Source organism: Bolinopsis microptera, chromosome 4 (assembly GCF_026151205.1).
Source record: "Bolinopsis microptera isolate Bmic1 chromosome 4, MBARI_Bmic_1.0, whole genome shotgun sequence".
NCBI lineage: Eukaryota > Metazoa > Ctenophora > Tentaculata > Lobata > Bolinopsidae > Bolinopsis > Bolinopsis microptera.
The window spans coordinates 10977613-11000185 of NC_087075.1; the positions used below are offsets into that span (position 1 = coordinate 10977613).

The following is a 22573-nucleotide window of genomic DNA, read 5'->3' on the forward strand; positions in this document are numbered from 1 at the left end:
ACACTGACGAGGGAATACCTGACGTAGATGATATTGAAGGATATTATCAGTTTGGTATCGTGATAATACCTGATAACGGTGCACCGTGTGGGGATATGATCCGACCCTATAGCGGAGGAGCTAGTGAGACTGAGAATATTATCACTCAAGTATTGGATGTGAGTCAGAGATTGAGGATTAATACGGGATAGCAATAGTGTACTACAATCACTGGGAAGTTTCCTGTGATTCAATTTTACTTATATTCTTTTATCTTAACTTTTTGTTTAAATATTTCTAATCTGTTCTGTTTTAAATTGTTTGATTATTTTATTTTTAGGGCGCGTTTTTGCTCTGCCACAATGCACATAACCGGAATACCTGGCGCTACAAAAACCCAACATCAATGTCAAATGACGGGAGTAACTCTCCTGGTAAGTTTAGGTGGAAACTAGACCCTCCTTCAATGAACACGTTGACACATTTTGACGAGGGTATCGGGGAGGAGAGTTACAGGCTGAACAGGAGATATTTGGTCAGGGAGGATGAACTGACTTGAAGAACTGGAATATTTTTGAGTTAGCTGGTTTGATATTTTCCTAGATATAAGATGATTCGCTGGTCTTATCTGCTGGATGTAATTGTTTGGGCAAATATAAACTTTTTTTAACATTTTTTTTTTAATTTAAAAAAAAAACTTGAGTTCTTCATCAGAACTCAAACGTTCAGACAAATTCTCAAAATTATTATTTTCTGTACATTAGTCTGAATAGTCAAGGGACTATAAATAATGTCAGAATTTTATTCTCACATTCCTTTCTTCAGAGAGGAATTCAGAGAACAAGCCTCGTCCGCACTAGGATTCTTGTATCCACCGGATCAATCTGTAGGTCAACTTAATCTTCTAGTTTCGTTTATGATCGGGGGGGGGGGGGGGTAATGACTACTTTTGGGGACTTGGGGAATTACGTCAATTCCCCATGATTTTTAGTCCCCATTAGTCCCCAAAAGTCTCCATTAGTCCCCATTTAGATTTCAAAAAATCTGGCTTCTCCAGACCAGATCGTAAACTTCTCAAGACTGAAGTCTAGAATATGTATAAATATGGTCACTGGACATTCCTGACTTCTTGGGAGCTACTTGAGGGCTGTTAGAGTACCTCAGGTTATTAAACTAACTTGAAAACCATAAATAACTGTCAAAAATTCTGGGGACTTATGGGGACAAATGGTGAATTACGTCAACGAGTCGAGTCCCCACGACTTTTAGTCCCCATTAGTCCCCAAAAGTCTCCAGTGGTAGTCATTTACCCCCCCCCCCCCCCCCCCCTTATGATCCTATGATCTCAAACTGTATCGTTATGATTCAATTTAAACTTCAGAACTTGTTAAACGTCTACCGAACCAAATAGTTTAGATTTCTTTTTTGCCTCTTAAGATTTCTATCCTGATCATGATTTATTTTCACTCAAAACCATTTCGCACTCCTAATAGTAGTCTGCAGGTGTCAGGTTTAGCTGGATTCGCACACGACTCCCTCATTTGGGGAATGTTCACCGCTCTTCTCAACAGAAACCACCCCAACTTGTTCGTCTCCAGATCCGGGGAGTTCACTCTTGTTAATCTGTACAGTGACGGAACAACTCATCCTAATACTAGGAGTTATCCTACTGCTGATATGAAGCCTATTGGGTGGCCTGGTTAGCATTTGTTGTTAATTAACTTAAAACTCAGATCCATTAGATTATATCTTTGGAGCATGGCAGTCATGTAACGAAATAAAATTAGTATGCCTTTCAAATTGAAACTTTAACAAATGAACAGTTTTATAATAATTTGTAAAACATGCAAAATGCAAACGATATTCGCGAACATGATAATTAATTATAATTAGTACAATAATTAATTATACTTAATTATAATAATTGCAGGTATGTTTGGTGTGGAGAGTCCGCCTATATCAGAGTACAACACAACACATGTCATGAAGAATTCTTCCTTCCTGATAAACGATGGCCCGTGGCATGACATTGTTAACAGATACACTTTCAAGGATAATAGGTTAACATCTTAATATTACAGGGATGATAGGTTAACATTTTTAATATTACAAGGATAGCAGGTTAACATTTTTAATGTTACAAGGATAAAACGCTAAAATTTGTAATAGAACAAAACTTAAACTGAGTAATTAATTAATTTCTTTACTCAGGCCATTTGGTAGTGTACCTCACAGAATAAAGATATTTCAGGATGGCAAATGGAAGGTAAATATTTGAATACCATACCTCCAATTTCAATCAATTTGTTATATAAACATTTAATTTAAGGAGTTATTCTAACGGAACAATCCAATTTCACAACTCATATTACTAAATTATAATGAGCTCCTCCAGATCAAAAACCCACTCAGGCTCTTGCGGGACTCCTGCCTCACAGAAGAAAAAAAGAACGGGACAGTAGAAACTATGAGCAGGAAGCGGCGAAGTTGTCTTCGGAGTTACACTTCGACTCCTTTGGGAATAGTTTGGAAACTGGCGTGCCTTTGTGAGTTTAGTTATTTAGTTAGTGTTTAGTTAGTACATGATATCTAGTCCGTATTTAGTTAGTGTTTAGTTAGTGGAGCATCAGAATTCTGTGATATAATTATTATATTATCAAGTCTTCATTGATTTAAGATATTACACCGCATTTCAGTTGTGACATGTAAAGTTTTTTTACTTGGGTTTGCATAATGTTTTACTTTTAAAATTATTAATTAATAATTCCACTAGTTACGACAAGTACAAGTTTATCCGTTATTCACGAGCTGAACAAGGTCATATTATTGCTGACGAAACGTCATGTGGATACGATCACCTCATTTGTTACTGTTAGTAAATAATTTTTTTACTTGTTCTTAAATTTCTTGTAGTTAAATTGCTTAAATTACAACGCTCTGAATCCTAATGCAAATGCATGTGTCAGATTGTTGTAGAACAATTAACGGATTAACCGGTAGCAAGCTTTTGTCCATCCCTTTTAATAGTACCATTTTCTGAGTGAAATAATCTATGATTCACTCCAGGGAGACGTAGGATTAAATGGATAATCACGATCGCTACCAGTGGATCTGTGGGGGCTATTTTATTGTTTGGACCTCTGATATACCTGTTCTTTCGGTGGAGAAAATTCAACACTGAAATCAACGCCATGCGATGGCGTTTAAAGGACTCGGAGGTGACTTTCAGTAAGTTGTAATTATCAATATGTTATGTCTGGAGCTTTATCACAGATCGGTTGGAAGAGGTTTTAAAGCTAGATGTTTAATGACAAATTGATTGAGACTGATAATAGATAATGCCAACGTGAAGGCTAACATAATAAAACAATTGAAAACATCAAACCTACACTATATCAAACTATGTTACAGGATATCAGTACACGGATGAACAATCCGCCGACTCAGATGCCTGCAGCAGTTCGAGTGAAAGTTCAGATGAGTCTATAACAAATATTGAAGCAATTGACGGGCTCATTATGCCAACTCTTACCATTAGAAAAGGATCAGATCATGTTCCTAATCGATTAGGAATCGATTATAATCGGAGAAAGTCCAACTTCTCTGGAGTGAGAGATAGACGAACAATGCCCACGGCCTCGGCTGCTGGAAATTGTCGGAGAAAATCATATTTTGTTAAGAATGATCCACCAGGCAGTTTTCTGAAACTTACTAAGAATAACGAGGTTTTTAAGCAGCTTGCTGTTTTATTTTCATATAACATTACAGACTCATATCACTACTATCCGCATTATATCCGCATTTATTCTTAATGTGCAATCGGCACACGTATATACTGGGTTATTTCGGAGGTTTCTGATATTAGGATAATTGTTGTAGGCTAATAAACGTTAACAATCAGGGATCCACGCTCTCAGTTGAATCTGAAGAGGACACTAGAGATTACATTTACACTGATTTAGCAGTGTATAATGACCATGAGTGGGCTGCTAAGGAACTCTCTCGTGCTGCTACTTATATTATTAAAGGAAGTGGTAGAAACTTCAGGATTGAAATGAAGGAGGTGGGTAAATATATTAGTAGAAACTTCAAGCTTGAAATGAAAGATGGTGGTCAATATATTTGTTTACTGCGTCCAAACATGAAAGTGTTGGCTGATATGATAAAATATCCACTGCCCTTGGTGAATTTTATTGATTTCCAATAATAGATGTAAATAATTTTTCAGTTACTTGAACTAAAGCACAAGAACCTCGCTAAACTGTGTGGAGTTGTGTACAATAATAACCTTGCTAACTACATGTTCCTATCACAATACTGTAAAAGGGGCTCCCTCAAGGTTGTATTCTCTGTAGTTATGCTATAGATATTCAGTCTCTCAAACCTCAGAATCACTGCCACATGTCAAAAGATATGCTTCACCTCCCCACCAGAATCCATATCTACAAATCCAATACTAAGTTTACGTTAGATAACTAATCACCTTAAAAATTATCAGAATGTTCTGGAAGACAAGGACTTTATATTCGATCTGGAGATCAAGCTGAGTTTCATCTGTGATATGATACACGGTATGGAATATCTACACAACCACACGAGTATTGGATCCCATGGTTACCTCAAGTCTTCAAATGTTGTGGTTACTGGATGTCTCACCGCTAAAATAGCTGACTTTGGAACCTTGTGCAGGTTATTGTGATTGCGTAGGTTTTTTGAAATGCAATAATATGATGTAATGATAGCAACTGGTAACTGGCGAGTAACAGAGAGAGAGTTGAGGAGGTATTTCATCTGAAATAACACCCCTCAAATTCCCGCTAGCTCAGCTAGCGGTAAAAATAACATTTTGTGGCTCCAGGGTAACGGACACAGAAAAGTTGGAGGAGCTTGGTGAAACTTCAGCTAACATCCATTCTATGTGGTCAGCCCCGGAGATATTGAGAGAGCAGATTCAGCAATCTGTGTTTGGTAAGATCGTGGTTTAGTTTATTAAGTTTAGGTTTAGTTTAATTTAAAATTAGTTGTTATTTGAAATGGTGTCATATTATATTTGTATAACTATGACGACCTGTTGTGGATAGTTTCAGACTAGTGCCATTATTTGTTTGGATTTATACGATTATCAAAATACATATAATGGACAATGGTGCTGGCTACACTAAAACTACACAAACGAATATTTTTTAAATAAGTTTCGCACAATGCATAATACATTATAATGTATTATTATTACAGTGTATATATATAATACACTGTCTGAAAAGGTAACTTATTTACTTTTAACTGTAGATGATCTTCTCAGGGACCAAGGAAGGAGATGTTTATAGTTTTGGTATAATATGTCACGAGATATTGGAGTATAGTGGACCTTTCAACACACATGACCATCATGGACTAGATGCACAGGGTAAGAACTAATAGTTTTAAAATGGTTATTAGTCGAGGAGACGACGTGACCAAGCCGAGGTGAAATGGAATGTCCCACGACGGAGATCGAGACTAGCTTGCAAACTTTCGAAAAAGCCGTCAAAGATCATGATTTCAGCTCAGCTAAAATTTACTATATAACTCATTTCTCACACCTAATTTCTCATACCTACCTATTACCAGAAGTAGTGACTCTAGTAAGAAAGTGTCACTCCAAGTCCCCGTACCGGCCTGCGTACAGCGTGAACCCCAACATGGAAACCAAAGAACGAACAGCTGTCAACATGTCTCTCCAGTGTTGGAGTGAGGACCCGGAGGAGAGGCCTAGTTTTAAGGGTCTACTCCGCGGCAGAGTCCCTGATATTACGAGTATCAGGTCAGTTGTGTGTGTGAAAGTGAAAGTGAAAGTGAAACTTAAAGCTTGAGGCTCCTTTGAATTATATGTGCAATATGCAATGTTAGAAGTTGTACCTTATGAGATCAACAATTTCAACATATTCACCAAACTGGTAATCTTTTTTTGCTCTTATGAGTGGGTCAATCATTTATTTTTAATTGTAGTTGACGAAATGAGAGTCTCCACTCAGTGTGTTAAAACATAATTCTTAAAGAATTATGTTTTAACACACTGAGTGGAGACTCTCATTTCGTCAACTACAATTAAAAATAAATATTCACCAAACCCAGGAAATCAGTTGTTGAACATGCCCTGGAAACAGTAAAGAAGTACAGCAAGAAAAAAGAAAAGAAGATCTCGCAGCTGGATTCTGAGTTGAGATCGATAAGAGGCGATATTGGACGGCTTCGACTGCAGATTCTGCCTTGGTAAAGAACTTTTGTTGTAATAATTACGTAATTAAATAAGATATGTATTATATATATTATCGAGGGCTGTGTGACCATTTAGACCATGTCAATTTAATCAATATATTCATCCATCGATTAACATTGTAGCTTAAAAGTGAAGTAGACCCGATATTTAAGAAACAATTAATACGAATTGCCTTCTCCCTGACTGCAATCTTCTTCAGGGAAGTAGCTGAGAACATCGAGGAAGGTATTTATCCGGGAGTTGAGTCACTACTGTCCTCATCTATAATGTGCATAGAGATTACTGGTTGGTATTTCAACTATTTTAATTATTTAACTATTTTAACTATTTTGACCATTTTAACTAATTTAACTATTTTAACTTGACCGTTCATTTATTTATTATCAATTATCTACTTATCTCGATAATATTATATAATGATCTTAAGGAGGATTAGAACTACTAGAATCCGGTGTATCATCCAGAGATGTTTGGGCGGCACTTCAAGCTATAAGGGACGAGATATATAGCTTTATCAATTACTACCCTGGATTATTTTGTGTGAGTTTCATTAATGTTCATTGATTTGATGACTAACATGTTATTCCTAGGCAGTTTCTAGCTCTGAACTATAGGATATGGTATCCATGCCAGTTATTTAAAGGTTTTCGAATATAAATTCTGCTAAAACAATAAACATTCCTGATCAGTTAAATCAGTTAGATCTAAGTTACTAGCTTTAATTTGTATGAGTTTATATAGTCTGTTGTTCTGTTGGAAATTAAACTTAGTAAGTGTCTCCCAGACACTAGCAACAGAAAGCCTGTACGTGATAATAGCTAACGGAGATAACCAGTACAGAGATAACGTGACGGTAATACTGCGCCAACTCTACAAGGAGCTGGTAATATTTGTTAAGAAGTTGGGGCTGCCTAGGGGGAGGCTGCGGGTCAGAGCTGGCATGGACTCAGGTGGGAACTTGTTGTCTTAATTATTAGTTAATTAGATAATTAATTATTTATTTAATTAGTTAATTAATTATTTTGTTAATTAGTTAATTAATTATTTAGTTGATAAGTAGAGTTATAAATTGTTAGTAAGATACAGGAACTTGCTTGATAAACTACATAACATTCATCAATAATCAATATACTTTTATAAATTATTCTGCCTTCACACAATCTAAAACTCGTTATCAATCGTCCACATTCCTGAACACAATATCTCAGGGTGCGTGGATACAGGCGTAGTCGGAGACCAGGTTCTTTCTTACCAGATTTTTGGACCTGTCTACACGATCGCTGATATGATGCGGAGTAATGCTGATCCAGGGAAATTATTAGTGTCTGAAAACTCTAAAAAGTTGCTTAAATCCGATAATTTTAAAGAAACAGGAGCGTATAAATATAGGCATAGTGTGTACTATCAGCCTGGCCAGAATTTGATAGCGTCGTAATTCCTTTTATTCAGTATTTGAACTTGAAAAATTTTAATTTTAAGTTTTTAAATTTTTTAGTTATATTGTCTGATCTTGTATTGTATTTTTTCATTATAACGTAATTCTTTACCTTGTTGAAAGTGACCAGATTGTCAATAGATATGTCTCCAACGATATCATGTGTGGAAAGTGGATTGGAACCGACCTGTACCAAACCTTTTTTTAAGTGCGTACCAAAGAGGTGAGGCCTAATAAGAGACAAGTTAGGGTAGAATTTCATGGTGGTAGTAAAGCAGCAATTATCTCATTTGCATTACAAAAAAACTTGGTTCAGAAGGTCAAAGGTGATTGATCTGATTGATTGAGAAAAAAGTTTCCAAAAATATGTGGGTTTTTGGAACGCGCGAGAAATAATTAGTATACAAACAAATAAGTTTTTCATTTACTTTGACATAAAGTTCCGCGCGTGCAGAGCTTCTACAGCAGGGTGTCAGAATTATTGGCGTGTTTGAAATTTTATGTGTATTTTATGATGAAATCAATATTTTTCGACGAGTCATAACTTTACAGTTTACTTCTGAATATCAGAATTACAAAATTCGTCTGAAATTTTTCAGAACTTTGTGTTGATGTACCTCAAAACCCATAATTTAGGCCGTTATTTAAAGGGTCGATTCCATACTTGGTTAGATTTACGAAGGAGTAAGGGATTTGTGTGTAATTTTTTCTGAAACATACAGAAAACTATAGATTTTATAAAAGCTCCCTTTCTCCTCTAACTGACGCAATAAAATATAGTTGGAAGGACTCATCCCGGAATTCAGGGGAAGCAGCCAAAGGCTTCAAGTCCAATAATCCAAATTTGTCTCTTTCGTCGTGATTATCGACGAAATTTAACTTCTTTCAGACTTCGTTTTTAAACTGAACTGTAGTATGAAGGATTATCTCTCGAATGATCAAGACTCCATAGGAAACTAACCCTCAGAAGTCAAGTAATGATCGTTTCTAAAAGCTTGGGTAAGCTACAATTTTACGCAAAATTGTCTACTGTCACAATAATTATGACACCCTGGCCCCTGCTATGCTGTACTAGAGGCTAGCTCTATTAGTTATATTATTTTACTGTTTGTAATTGTATTGACTAACCTGCCGTGCTTGAATTTTGACGATTAACCCTATGTCATGCGGGGTGATTCGGAATCAGCTTTCGAAAATGCATGGCGATGGAGGACTTGAAATTGAGGTCCCACTGCCGCGGATTTTATCCGGCTGATGATACTGGAGTGCGGTCAGCCCACTGCCCAGTAGTGCAGATGCACTACTGGGCCTCGCCGAGTTGCGAAGGATTGACATCGTGAATCAAGGTCAACTCCAGGCAGTATCCAAGAAGCCAGACCACTTGATTCACGATGTCAATCATTCGCAGCTCGACGAGGCCCAGTTCGATAGTTATAAGGGTTAAGGTTACTGCTTAGAAATAGAGAGTATTCATGTACCTTAAACCCTTATTACTCTATCCGTAATCCTCACCCAAAATATGTCTTAGTGGTGGGACTTGTTGGATACTGCCAAAGTTTCAATCATCACTGAATCTATCTATTTTATATTTAATGTGGATAACAATTCAATGAACAACATTGTTGGATGATAATTAATCACTCTACACTCGACTGTCACGTGACGAAAACGCCGTGATTTCATTGGTTAACCTGATAACGCGCCGCAGATCTCTATGAACACAAATTATTCATCGCGCGTGCAGTAAACTCAAATTAAGTCCTTATTTGTTACCGAAATTCAGACTTTCGACAAAACTGTACCATAATAATATGGATTGGTCGAAAATCGAGTGTTTTAGCGAATAACTTATAATATATTTTCAATTTTCTCAAGATCTGACCGATAGATTTTCTTTAAACTTTTGAAATAGTTACATGGTTATATGGCGGATAATGTGTGAGAGTTTTGGAGAAATTCTATGTGCCAAACTTGAGATATGACTTCAAACACAAGAAAATATCTTCAAATTGGCGGTTTCTAACGGAAATCAGGCATATATTTCAAGATATGACTGATAGATTTTCTTTAAACTTTCCAGATAATTACATGGCTATATGACGGATAATGTGTACGAGTTTGGGAGAATTTCTATGTGCCAAACTTGAGATATGACTTCAAACACAAGAAAATATCTCCAAATTGGCGGTTTCTAACGGAACACAGGCATATATTTCGAGATCTAACTGATAGATTTTCATTAAACTTTCCAGATAGTTACATGGCTATAAGACGGATAATCCGTGCAAGTTTGGGCGAATTTCTATGTGTCAAACTTGATATATGACTTCAAACACGACAAAACTGTACCATAATATGGATTGTAAAATCCGGATTGGAGTATTATTTATGAGTCGCATTGTTGTAATGTATTCTGGGTAAAATTATCTTTATCCCGGTTGTTGCGACAAGTAAAAATGCTCTTATTAGGGAAAGGAGATTACTCGACGTTTCAATGTAACTACATCGTATTCATGATCTCAAATTATTTGTTATATAGTAGTGTTGAAAGTATTAAAATACTTTCAACACTACTATATAACAAATAATTTGAGATCATGAATACGATGTAGTTACATTGAAACGTCGAGTAATCTCCTTTCCCTAATAAGAGCATTTTTACTTGTCGCAACAACCGGTATAAAGATAATTTTACCCAGAATACATAATATGGATTGGTCGAAAATCGAGTGTTTTAGTGAATAACTTAGAATATATTTTCAATTTTCTCAAGATCTGACCAATAGATTTTCTTTAAACTTTTGAGATAGTTACATGGTTATATGGCAGATAATATGTGAGAGTTTTGGAGAAATTCTATGTGCCAAACTTGAGATATGACTTCAAACACAAGAAAATATCTCCAAATTGGCGGTCTCGGCGGAACACAGGAATATATTTCAAGATCTGACTGATAGATTTTGCAGATGACATGGCTGTACTGGATAACAGCGAGGAAGGTCTTCAAGAAACAACTGACCTTTTGTGTATGTATGGTGCCCAGGGAGGTCTCAGAATCAATGGTAAAAAGACTGAGGCTATGGTCATTGGTAAAGCAACCTCTCAACGGCCATACACGAAAGAAGCCACAGTGAACATCACTGTTGAAGACACGCCAGTGCAGCAAGTTAGTGACTTTACGTACTTAGGTACAATTATCTCCAGCGACGGTACTATCGACCGTGAGCTGTCAGCTAGGATTCAGAAAGCTTCCGGAGCCTTCAATCAACTGAGTAATATATGGAATACCTTAGGTGCAAAAAATTTAATGCCGAAAAATTTCAGCTAAACTCAAAACGCGGACGAAATTTTCCGGCATTAAATTTTTCGTCGACGAAATTTTTTAACGACGAAATATTTGGGACGCCTACTTTTTTGGTATTTTTTGCATCATTAAATTTTGAAAGTTAAAATTGAGTACATACGAATTAATTCAACTTCAGTTAATAATCTAATTTTGAATGATTCATATTTCATACAGTATAAGAATTGAAACATTTCATACCAAAATGATCATAATATCGTAATACTAATATCATAACATTTCTCGCCATCTAATTCTACATTAAATCCGCGAATGGATCCAGTTCACTGACAAAGTTTTCAGAGGCGGCATCGGTTATTCCTGCTTTGGAAAACCCTTTAATTATGTCGTCTTTTCTAGTTGATAGAAAGTTGTAGGTGTCTATGATCCATTCTGCGTGGAGCTTCTTTATCTTGGAAATCCTTGTATCGACGTCAATGTTGTCCTGATTAATACCAGCAGCTAGCTGTGTAGTAATACAGGTCGCGTAATACTTCTCATACTGGTCTCTCATGTGGCTCTTTACTAAACCATTAATCGAAACGTCCAATGGTTGAAAAATATGCGTCAAATTTGGAGGCACCTTTTGGACGATCATATTGAGAGATTCATACAGTGTTAACACTTCCTGAGTCTGCTGCCCCCTGAATACGTCCGATATTATTAGGCTCTTCTGTTCAGGAGGCAATCCGAGCTCTTGTTTCGTCTTCTCGATATAAGGAGCCAGTATCTTCAATACGTAATCTTTTGAAGTGTTCTCGTTGGACCAGTGGTTTGGAGTCATAGTCAGATGAAAGCCAGTGGGAAACTGAACCCCTTTCGGCAGACAGCGGTTCGTCTTTCCCTCATAAATAAGTTGAAATGGCAACAACTTCCCCGAAAGTGTGACCGCAAGATTTCCCGTGATTTGACGCTTGTCTGAACTTCCTGCTATCGGGACTATTGATGATCCCCGCGGAGCCATGGTTCTGCTGCTGACGCTTACGTACTTAAGCGGTGTTTGATCGTGATTAATGATCAAATCTTCGGGGATTTTATGCTCTTTAACGATTTTATTGATATCACACTGGAAGCAAAGTTTTACTTCGGATAAGACACCCTCTGGCACAGGAAGTCGGGCTGTTGTGGCTACTCTTTTTACGAGCTTGACTTTCTTCCTCCTCTCATAATGATAGAGAATTTGCCTAGAGGACTCGTATGCCACTTCGTAATTAGAGTTGGGCTGTAGTTGTTTGAGAACCCCTTTCAAAACACCTCTGATGACACAACCTTTAACGATGGCCCCTCGCAACCGCAGGACATCCAAGATCTCTAGCACTTTATCAATTACAGTATCTGGAATGAGCGTTGGACGGCCTCTTTTCTTGGTTTCTAATTCATTTACAATCAGGTCTCTCTCAATACTGCTCAGTTTGTCGATCATCAACTTCTTGAAGGTCTGAGCAGTCTGACGGGTTAAGCTGGGATGTTGCTTCTTAAAGTGCTTCGCTGCGGCAACAGCACCATGTACCCTCGCGTAGTTTCCTATATCTGCTCTATCTTTAGCCGTCCACTTGTTATACTTTCCTTTCTGCTCAGCTTTCGCTATTTCCTTGTTTACAGCGGCTACGAACTGGGGTGTATTTGCAGGTAAATCATTCGAATCCAGGTTTACAGGGACACCGAAGAAGTGACGAATATCGGTTCGTGGCATCGAAGACATACTGCAGCGGTTACAAACTGTGATGTTTCCTGCAACTGCACACCAACGTATACAACAGAACAAGGGTAGAACTACACTCAAAGAGAAGGGAGCCCGATTCGATACTTTCTTTTACAATCCAAGATATTTGTGAACGTGATTGAGATACCCGTCTTGATGTTTGAGATCAGGGATCATTGCTGAGACTTTTGTCTGCATAAAAAACGCTAAAATTCCAGAGAAAGTGTGAAGCTGCATGATCAAGCTTAATGGCCAGGTTCCAAATAAAAATGTACGTACAAATGAGACTAATATAAGATTTCTGTAATCTGATTTCTATGCGAGTACTGGCTTCTTCCTAATTAACCGGAGCTCACAATTCCGCCTTTTCACCAGTGGCGTAACGTTGCCTGTTGGCGCCCCCTGCCGAAAAGGCGCCCCCCTGTGGGCGCCCCCTCCCCTTTTGGTGCCCCTCCCTAAAATTGAACAAATTAGGTGATTTTAAAGAATACGCCGGTAAAATCTCTAAAAAAGTGTGTATCTAGAGCAAAACGCGCAGTTTTGCTAGTACTTTAGTTAAGTTTTCGAAATTGTCCCACATTCAAACGACGATTTGGCGCCCCCCTAAGACGGCGCCCCCCTGCACAGCGGGGTCAGCAGGGCCTTTCGTTACGCCACTGCTTTTCACACTAGCAATTGTTTACGTTCAAGTTCGTGTCAGTAGAAGCTGTTTTTAAAACTGTTATAGCCAGTCGTGGCTTTCATGTTTACATGAAATCGACATGGCCGAAGCCGGATCTTAGCGACAAGCTCAAAGTTCAACTGGATAAAGATAACAATGACGACCCTTTTGCGGTAGCTGTTATTAAGATCAATAACACGAAAGATAAATCAGCAGCTGGAGAAGTGGTGGGACACCTTCCGAGAGAAATAAGCAGGCATGTTCATTTCTTCATAAAGTTAGGCGGGAAAGTCGATGTCTCTGTTTATGATGTTAAATTACATAAAAGTTTGACAGCCTTGAAAGGTCTTGAAATACTACTGAATGCGTCGTTCAGAATCTCTGGGGCGAAAAAATTCGCAGTACTCGAGAGGCTTAAAGATCACATAGAGAGCAACTATAAAACACCTGTTAGAATTGTTGGAGTAGAAGAGGACGCAGCAAACAACTCTTCGGATAAAGCTGATGAAATGGAGGCAGGAGCGAAGGTAGACAGCAATTCTTCCAACAACGCTACAGTATCAGGAGCAGAAGCAGTGAGCAGTTCTTTGGACAAAGCTATTAATGAAGGAGTAGTCAGAAATTCCCCGGACAAAGTTGATAAGGTTGTCTACTACCAAATTTCTGACGATATAAGTAGCTCCGACTGTTCTGATTTAGAAGTAATTTTTGATTAATTTATTTTGAAATATATGTTTTATTGGTTTCCTAAATGTCTAAATTTGACAAAAATAGGACGAAATATTTCGCAGACGAAAAGTTTTGTGAGCAATTGACGAAATTTTTCGGACGAAATATTTCGGAATAGTTTTTTTCGCGACGAAATTTTTTACACCTAAGGTATGCATATTTGTGGGCACACACCTTGCAACCGATGCGCTCGCGTAGGTACGTACGTGACGCGCTCAGACGATTAACAAAATAGCGTTTAGCGACGCGCCTTCCATACAATAAAGGCGGTATACCACGTCAGCAATTGCCCAATCTTACAGCTTGTTAGGTTGCTTGCAAGTTGCAACACCGTAGTATGGCCATCAAGCAGCAGATCACTGAGGATGGCACAAGACACGATTGAGGTACTCAAAGTTCTATTCCCAAAGAAACCTTTGATAAACGGAAAATCATCAGAATATAAAAAGAGATTTTGGAAGATTTTTGAAGAGAAGCTTTTCTGCCGTCCACTTGACCGAAATTTCGCGGTTTTTACTGAAATATTTACCAGTGACCATTGAATAATCAGTCCGATAGGACATTTTCAAATTTAGAGATAAGTTTAACTCTGGATCATTTGCATCTGATTCTCATAAAATGTGAAAGATCTCATTATAGGGGGTCGTTCACATATTACGTAATCAGCTGAGTGGGGGGGGGGGGGGTTCCGAATGATTACGCTAGTGTAATTTTGACACAATAGCTATGTGTAAAACTGATTACGGAGGGGGGGGGGGGGTAAAAATGTTCCAAAAAATGATTACGTAATATGTGTGTGAACGACCCCTTATTACGGATTTAGCAGAGACGATTAAAAAAAATCAAGTTTAACTATATAATATCACTATAATATGGAATATTCACTTCATATTATCTAAATCAAATAGAATAGCACCATAAGCCGCAGTAACATCTTTATCAAAGAGCACAAAATCCCCCATAACTTCTCTCAAATAATGCTGCAAGATCGGCCTCTCCGCTATTCCAACAGCATACAAAGTATCAAAGTTAGTCTGGACACCACCCATCATTTCACACAAATTCTCTACAACTCCTCGTAAAACAGCAGCACTAATGTCTCCAACTGTAAAATTATCTGAAGTCACATTTGAAAAACTACCAAATGTGCCCGTATCGTGACGTTCCCCAAAAAAGACGGGACAAACCCTTAAATCTGTGTTTCTTTTCTCGTAGGCTAACTCCATAACAGTGTCGTAATGAAGATCAGCGGTTAGTGAGGAGAACAGTTTAAAAACTATCTCCATTGAGTTCCCTCCGTTAAGTGACGCAGCAGTTACCAAGTTATATTTATCCGTGTACAATGTACGACGAACCGAGACTGGTAGATCCCCAAAATCATCACATTTTGTAGTGTGAACTATTTGAGAAGCTGTACCGTAGTTGAAAACTCGCCCTGAACTCGCTCCTAGTACTGAATACGCTGAAGCTTGTAGGTCACCAACGGGAATGAAAACTTGGGCTCCTTTTTGGATGCTGAACTTTTCGTTGACAACACAACCTATTATGTTTCCATTGTTCACTATTTTGGGTAAGTTTATTGTAACCCCGGCTGTATTTAAAGCTCTGTTGTCCCAGTTTCTTGTTTTGTCATTAAATAACCCCCAACTCTGAGCATTATGATCGCTGATAACACCCTCCCTTAAACCACACAGCACGAACACTAAGTAATCTGCTACAGTCCCACAGTGTTTATACTTCTTCAGTTCGGAGGGTGTGTTCCGTGCAAGCCAAGCTAGAGTAGCGCTACCATACCCCGCGTGCAGATCATCACTAAACTCAGAATAGCTCCTGATCTCTCTGAGAAAGTCGTCAGAACATCGGTGGTCCTGCCACGTGACCAGGGTAGTTGTGTCGTGCTCATCATTCCACAACATGACACCGTGCATTTGGCAGCACACTGACACTGTGTTTACGTTTAGAATGAGCGCACCGCTCTTTTCAGCAAGTGCAACAAGCGCAGTGCGTACTGCACTCAGAATGCGCTGCGCACATTGCTCGTGTTTGTTGTCACTGGAGATTATATCAGCAGTGTGGACTTGTTTGGTGTGTAAGATTGTAGAGGGAGAAGAAGAGGGGTTGGAGAGGAAGCAGCATTTTATAGAGGTGGTTCCAATGTCAATACCTACACGTGACATGACACGTGACGACTATGTGCTGTGCATAACAACACGTGACATTTGCTGCTGGAGTGGGGTTTACTGGATTACGCTCAATACTATTATGATTCTCATTTTATTCATGAATGTATTATTTGACACGCAGAATTTACTACTTACCCATGTTACTGTTTGGCTACAAACATGCATGCTTTTTAATTTAATAGGCTTAATTAAGTCATGAGAAATAATAGTGTAAATTAATAATACTGCAGTGTTTGTAGTAACCGGCTAAGATGGCGAGATTGCTAAATAACAATGTTGTGATATTTACTGCAGGAGTAAAAGATACATTCCTCTGGAGACTTTAAATACATTCTGCTACAATGTGGATATGAATATTCAATTTGTATGTGGTTTATTTTCAAACCACATTACTTCCGGTCTAGTTAGGGGTCGTTCACATATTACGTAATCATTTTTTGGAACATTTTTACCCCCCCCTCCCCTCCGTAATCAGTTTTACACATAGCTATTGTGTCAAAATTACACTAGCGTAATCATTCGGAACCCCCCCCCCCCTCAGCTGATTACGTAATATGTGAACGACCCCTTATAAAATATAAATGTCAGTCTCAGATTGTTTGATGTACATTTTTATACATGATTTCTTTTAAAGTGTATCAACCAACAAATGTATATTGTTATGTATATGTTACATTATGTATATATGGTACATTTCTTTATTTCTTACCAGGGATCAAGCCATACTTAACTTTGACAATAAAAGTCCTACAATATGTTCTACATCTACAATTTAGTCTCGACTAATATAGATCATTTTGGCCCACCTACTATCAAATCTAACAGAAGGTTCAAGTTACTGATTAAAGTTCTCAAAATGTATGTTAAACTTAGAGTTCACGGTATAGCATGGAGTGCGTCCATTATATAACAATAATATAATAGCAATATAATGTAAAAGTGGTTCTCTTAGCTGTATAGTGTAGTTATAAAAGATTGCGACCCAAAATACCCTAATTTATCTTATGCAACAATAGGCCCAATAGGATCACCTGATTGGATTTATAGTATTGCTGGGGTTTTAATGAAGATTAGTCTTGAAGTCATCCTCCAATATTATTATATACACTTATTATTCATCATTAACGTATATTTTATGGTTTACAAACTCATTTGACTTTTGAGGAAGCCTCGTTTTCAGAAAATTGAACAATCTTCAGACACAAATTTGCGATAGCATTATTCCTCATGATTTATTTGATAGGAAGAGTGAGGACCATTCCACTGGAGAACTACTGACTGCAGCTCCTGCAACACAATGAAATTTTCGCAATTGAACAAGCTGTACAGCTAAAACATTTTTCTTTATTTACTTAAGCAAATATGTAAGCTAAATCATGATTATATAGCTAACAGTGATATAAGAAAGAAAGAAATATTACTGGTGGTTAAATTGTTATATTTACAAGTTTTAATTAATTAACAGCTTTTCAAAATATTCAAACAAATTAGTGAAAATTGGATGCAACTAAAAGCAATTAAAAGCAATTAAACTGAAGAAAAGAAAAGAAAGAAATCAGTCTTGCATTTCTGGCTCTGAAAAATGACAAATATTTCAAATAAAACATACCTCAGATTGTTAAAATAACACAAATCTATGCTTGACTAACAGCAAAATGGCTCTCATCATCATCTGACTCACTGTCCAATAATCTAACATGATCCCCAGCTCTCATCTCAATAATGTTAGACTTAACCTTGCCCTCCACCAAATCTTTCATCTCTGACAGAGTCCCCGGTAGTAATTTACCGTGAGTCTCCGGCATCCAGCGGTACATAACAAAACACATGAAAGAAGACACAAGGATGGCAGTAAAGTTGATATCAGGACTGACTTTATTGGCCACAATCACAAAGGGGGCCATGATACTGCCAATTCTAGCAGTGCTGGAACAAATAGCAAGACCACTGCCACGAACATTGGTCGGTAGAACTTCTGAAGTGTACAAGTAGATGGTTGTGAAGTATAGATCAGCTATCATTCTGCCTGCGAGGGCTGATATTTTCGTGATGTTAAAGCCAGGGAATATTTCCTTTTTATATGGAATCATACAGAAGACAGCTGACACCACCATACCAACATTGCAAGCACGCAGAAAAGAAACTCTCTTCATTCGCTTCACACCATAATAATTTATAGGGCGATTTACCAAATCAATGATACAAATGATAACCTGGTTCATGTAAAGATTTCCAATGAGATCCCCCACATTGAAGCTAAGCCCCCAGTAACAGAACGAAGCAGTCAGCCACGAGAACAAGAATATTATTGTTGTCCTCCTGGTGGATTTTGAGAAACTAAACAAAGCACTTACAGTGTCATCAGCCTTAGTCTCTATAGGGTCTATTTTCTCTTCTAACAGAAACTTAATGTTGTTAAACTTTGCGATATACGAGAGGGTTTTCTTAGTTTCTTCCTCCCTATTATTGACTTGTAACCACAGCGGGCTTTCTGGAATCCAGACAGCGATTATCAAACCAAAAAACAGGCCAGGCACAATTAAAAGAATACAAATGAGTGCAAAGTTCTCGATGTAATAAGAGAGCATAGCCCCATATAACATGCCAATGGAGAATGTTTCGTTGTGTATCTGACAACCAAGGTTGCGCAAGCGGCCAATAGTGAGCTCTGATTGGTACACATATATTGCTCCAATGAACCCTGACATAAACCCTGTCAGGGCATGGGCCACCCCAAATACTCTGAAGTCAGTTTTACTTCCAGCATGCATCAGTACAGTGAAGCAATATACAAATATCCCAATCCATATACATTTGTGCCTGCCAAACTTGTCCATAACTTTGCCACCAATTAGTATTCCAATCATAAAACCAAAGAAGTAGCTGCTGCTTATGATGCTGAAATAGCCCTCATAACCACAGTAAACTTTATAACTCTTCAGAAATTTGTCTGTTGCTTTAGATGCTGGGGAGTACCAATCAGCATCTGTTAAGTTTGTTTGTTCACAAAGATTTTTCTCTGGGTCACATTGGTCGGTGAGACACTGCCAGCCTTTTGTTGAAGTGAGAAACGTAAGAAACAGAGGAACACCACCATTGGTTAGTAGTGTCAAGGAAATTACCATCATCGTGAAGTATTGGAAAGGTGGATATTTCCTGAGGTTGATCTTCTCGACCAGTTCTCCTAATTTTGCCATGATCACCTGAAAGTAAAAGTAATTGAACAATGTATCAATATCTTGCTTTTCCCCTGAAGTCACACATCAAACAGCTAGAATAAAGGTGATACAAATGGTGTACAAATTCAATCATAAACCATTGGTGGTTACATTTCATGAAACATAAGCTGACATTTGTTGAGACACTCTTCGATATTTCACATTATATATAGCTTGTAGGATTTATAAGATCATTAACAAATGAGACAGAGGTTTGCTATGCTGTTAAACAGTCAGACAAAAATTGGCTTTCCTCCGTCAAGCCCATGAATTGGTAGTCAGGAAACTTAAGTGAATTGCAGATTTACAGCCCTGAATCTGACGAAGCTCATACATAACATTAAATAAATAAATACAACATTTATAAACCGCCTTATAGCTAAATCATATAACTCGATATAATTTAATCCTGGAGATAAACTCCAGTGCTTTCTAAAGCGGCTCTTACATTAACTGAGCTTAGTTTAATTGAAAATTAGACATGACAAGTTAATATTATTGATTGAGATTATTGGTGACTAGATAATAACTGTAACTATCTTTACTCCATTTAATTGTTAATTGCACAATGCACAGAGGCGGCTCGTGGGAGCTGGCTGGCAGTTTTGTTGGGGGTCCAATCGATGGACTGGGGGGAGGGGGGCTTGGGAGCCGGCTCAAGCTGATCCCTCCAAACTACCGATTACATTACACACAGGGCCTTGTAAATGTAATGTGTAACACTTTACAGGCGACAGCAAACAAAAACAAAAACTTATATCATGGGTGAAACAGGACACCACACGTGTACGATCTCAGCCGCGCAGTATCACAACAGTCAATGGTTCAAAGGGTCCTGGACCCCCAAATCGAGGCAAATCATAATAGATTACCTGTAGTGGGATGCGCACGATGTGCTTTGTAACGTTTACAATTAACTATGTGTTAAAACTGCGCAGCTGAGTAGTCCAGAGGTAGGATTGGACTCCCTACAACACAAAATTTCACGAAGATCATGCGTGCCCTTACATTAAAACGTATGATAGTAAACGAAGACCTTTATATTGCGATTTGTTATTTCCTAACACTATTACTAATTACTATTTCTATTTTAAGCACCAGCCACCAGATAATAATTTAAAGGCGTCCACGGACGCCTGGACGCCCTCAATAGCCGCCTCGGACAATGCACATCTATGTTTAACATAGTATGTTATTGCACCACACTGCATGAATTCAAAAGCGATCTAAGCATTTTAAATAGCATTTACAGCATCGTGAGAATTTTTGACGGAACCAATGACGAAATACTCTGCAATAAACAAATCAAAACATTTTTGAAATTGACCTGAGAAAATAGGTAAGAAGCGAATAATAATTCGTATAGCGCTCGATTTCTATCGTCGATTCAATTTTCATGCGTAGGACGAGTGCGCGGCGTAAAATCGAAATCCTGATGATTGTTAACGGTGCGGGTTATATTCATTCAATTTAATGATTGTTTGAACTATCAAGATATAATATAATGATGCAAGGGTTGTAGTGCTTTGGTGCTTATGCATTATGATGATACACGTAAATACTATTACTTCGTACTTGTGAATAGTAGTATAGTGTCATGGTTTGGAGCCCCGTTTGAGCTCTATCCGAGACACATTTTAATAAAATGTCATTTTAGCACAGTTGACTAATCTGCCACATTTTAGCCGGAGGTTACAAGTTCGAATCCCAGTCGGAGTCGTTCTCCAATGTGGTTATATTATTATTTTACACATTTTAGCCTAGTTTAACCCATCAAGCAATTATCTAACCCTACATTATGCGATACAAAGTATCAACTAAATACATTATCACACAGCAGAAGTCGTTAAATGAATAGTGTACACGTTCACATACAATTACATCAGTTTTCTATCGACATTATTAACATCTGGTTCAAGGCGACCTCTGCAGTACAATGTACTGATAAAGGGATATAGTGACTTATGTGCTAGCTAAATTTAACTAGAGTGTACAGTTTAGGACAACACCTGGTTGATATGGTAACGTAATGAGAAAGCACTTTTCAGGACGGTTACTCAATAGTACCAAGATTGTACCGTCATTGTAAAGTAAAGTTACGGCAACAGCTGTGTTTGTACTTGACAGATATTTGCTTAATTTAAGAACCAAATAAAACTAAAGTGAATTGATAAAAATGTGACTTTCTTAAAAGAAATACGTGTCAACAAAATGTAGAAGCTGATAAATATATAGTGTCAAGTGTACTCGATCACGTATTACACTGACTGTTTGATATGAAATGTAATTTATAGAGAGTACTTACAGGACGGTTACTTTACAGCCTCAAGAATCATATGTTATTGTATAATAGCCATAGACCTAACTTACAGAATAGTCACGGTAGCAGCTGTGCAATGTATTTGACTAAAATCTCTTGTCAGGACTGGTCTAGATATTTTATATTTTCTACAATTATATCAGTAGATCTCAACAAATTAAACAGTGTGCGAGGAATTTTTAAATATAATAACCAATGAAAGATAGTGTTAATTCTTACCTCAATTAGTGGACCGTCCCTTTACATTAGAACTCAGTGTTTGTCTTTGTTAAATATCTTGATAAGGTATAATTACGAACATGTGCGTGTTTTACTGGACAGTCTCTATCTTCTTCATATCTTGAGGTCTTAGCTTTAGGTAAGTTACAACTGGATCAAAGTTGTTTTGTTTAATTTTATGCTCAAGGTTCGCACTATTCTGCTTTGTTATATTTGAGTTGTCGTATATCAGCATAGTATTTTAGTACAATATTGTAGAAATCATACCCGTAAATATTTGCTCGGTATCTGGCAGCAGTTCATCGATTTATGTTCCGTGTTCTGTTTCCTGGTATTTTGTGAGCGGAATATTTTCTTGAGTAGGATAAAATGAAATCCGTCACCTTATCTTACACAATACTGAATACTGAATGAATACTGAATACTGAATACTGAATGAATACTGAATGAATACTGAATGAATACTGAATACTGAATGAATACTGAATGAATACTGAATACTGAATGAATACTGAATACTGAGTG

The 22573-nt window shown here is 37.6% G+C and overlaps 3 protein-coding genes across 3 annotated transcripts; 1 reads left to right on the plus strand and 2 right to left on the minus strand.

Annotated features, from left to right (window-relative positions):
* Positions 1 to 531: 531 nt before the first annotated feature.
* LOC134814280 (receptor-type guanylate cyclase gcy-28-like) lies at positions 532 to 7696 on the plus strand. The gene is made up of 20 exons (XM_063822365.1): positions 532 to 565; positions 805 to 865; positions 1483 to 1678; positions 1910 to 2039; positions 2191 to 2245; positions 2392 to 2525; positions 2753 to 2850; positions 3046 to 3207; positions 3391 to 3704; positions 3881 to 4042; positions 4208 to 4318; positions 4478 to 4668; positions 4838 to 4947; positions 5282 to 5386; positions 5590 to 5782; positions 6094 to 6231; positions 6438 to 6523; positions 6666 to 6778; positions 7023 to 7188; positions 7447 to 7696. Exons 3-20 carry the CDS (start codon positions 1528 to 1530, stop codon positions 7671 to 7673), a joined length of 2646 nt encoding a protein of 881 aa, XP_063678435.1. The 5' UTR covers positions 532 to 565; positions 805 to 865; positions 1483 to 1527; the 3' UTR covers positions 7674 to 7696.
* A 7292-nt stretch (positions 7697 to 14988) lies between these two features.
* Positions 14989 to 16329, minus strand: LOC134814141 (sedoheptulokinase-like). The gene has a single exon (XM_063822181.1). The coding sequence runs from the start codon at positions 16283 to 16285 to the stop codon at positions 14990 to 14992; it is 1296 nt and encodes a 431-aa protein (XP_063678251.1). The 5' UTR covers positions 16286 to 16329; the 3' UTR covers position 14989.
* Positions 16330 to 17708: 1379 nt separating this feature from the next.
* On the minus strand, positions 17709 to 19497 carry LOC134814020 (solute carrier family 22 member 15-like). The gene has a single exon (XM_063821988.1). The coding sequence runs from the start codon at positions 19486 to 19488 to the stop codon at positions 17926 to 17928; it is 1563 nt and encodes a 520-aa protein (XP_063678058.1). The 5' UTR covers positions 19489 to 19497; the 3' UTR covers positions 17709 to 17925.
* Positions 19498 to 22573: the final 3076 nt, after the last annotated feature.

Coding starts and splice junctions, on each gene's coding strand:
- LOC134814280 (XM_063822365.1), top strand. CDS start 1,528: ATGTTCACCGCTCTTCTCAACAGAAACCACCCCAACTTGTTCGTCTCC. Junction 1,679..1,909: donor GAAGCCTATTGGGTGGCCTG/GTTAGCATTTGT, acceptor TAATAATTGCAG/GTATGTTTGGTGTGGAGAGT. Junction 3,705..3,880: donor AACTTACTAAGAATAACGAG/GTTTTTAAGCAG, acceptor GTTAACAATCAG/GGATCCACGCTCTCAGTTGA.
- LOC134814141 (XM_063822181.1), bottom strand. CDS start 16,285: ATGTCACGTGTAGGTATTGACATTGGAACCACCTCTATAAAATGCTGC.
- LOC134814020 (XM_063821988.1), bottom strand. CDS start 19,488: ATGGCAAAATTAGGAGAACTGGTCGAGAAGATCAACCTCAGGAAATAT.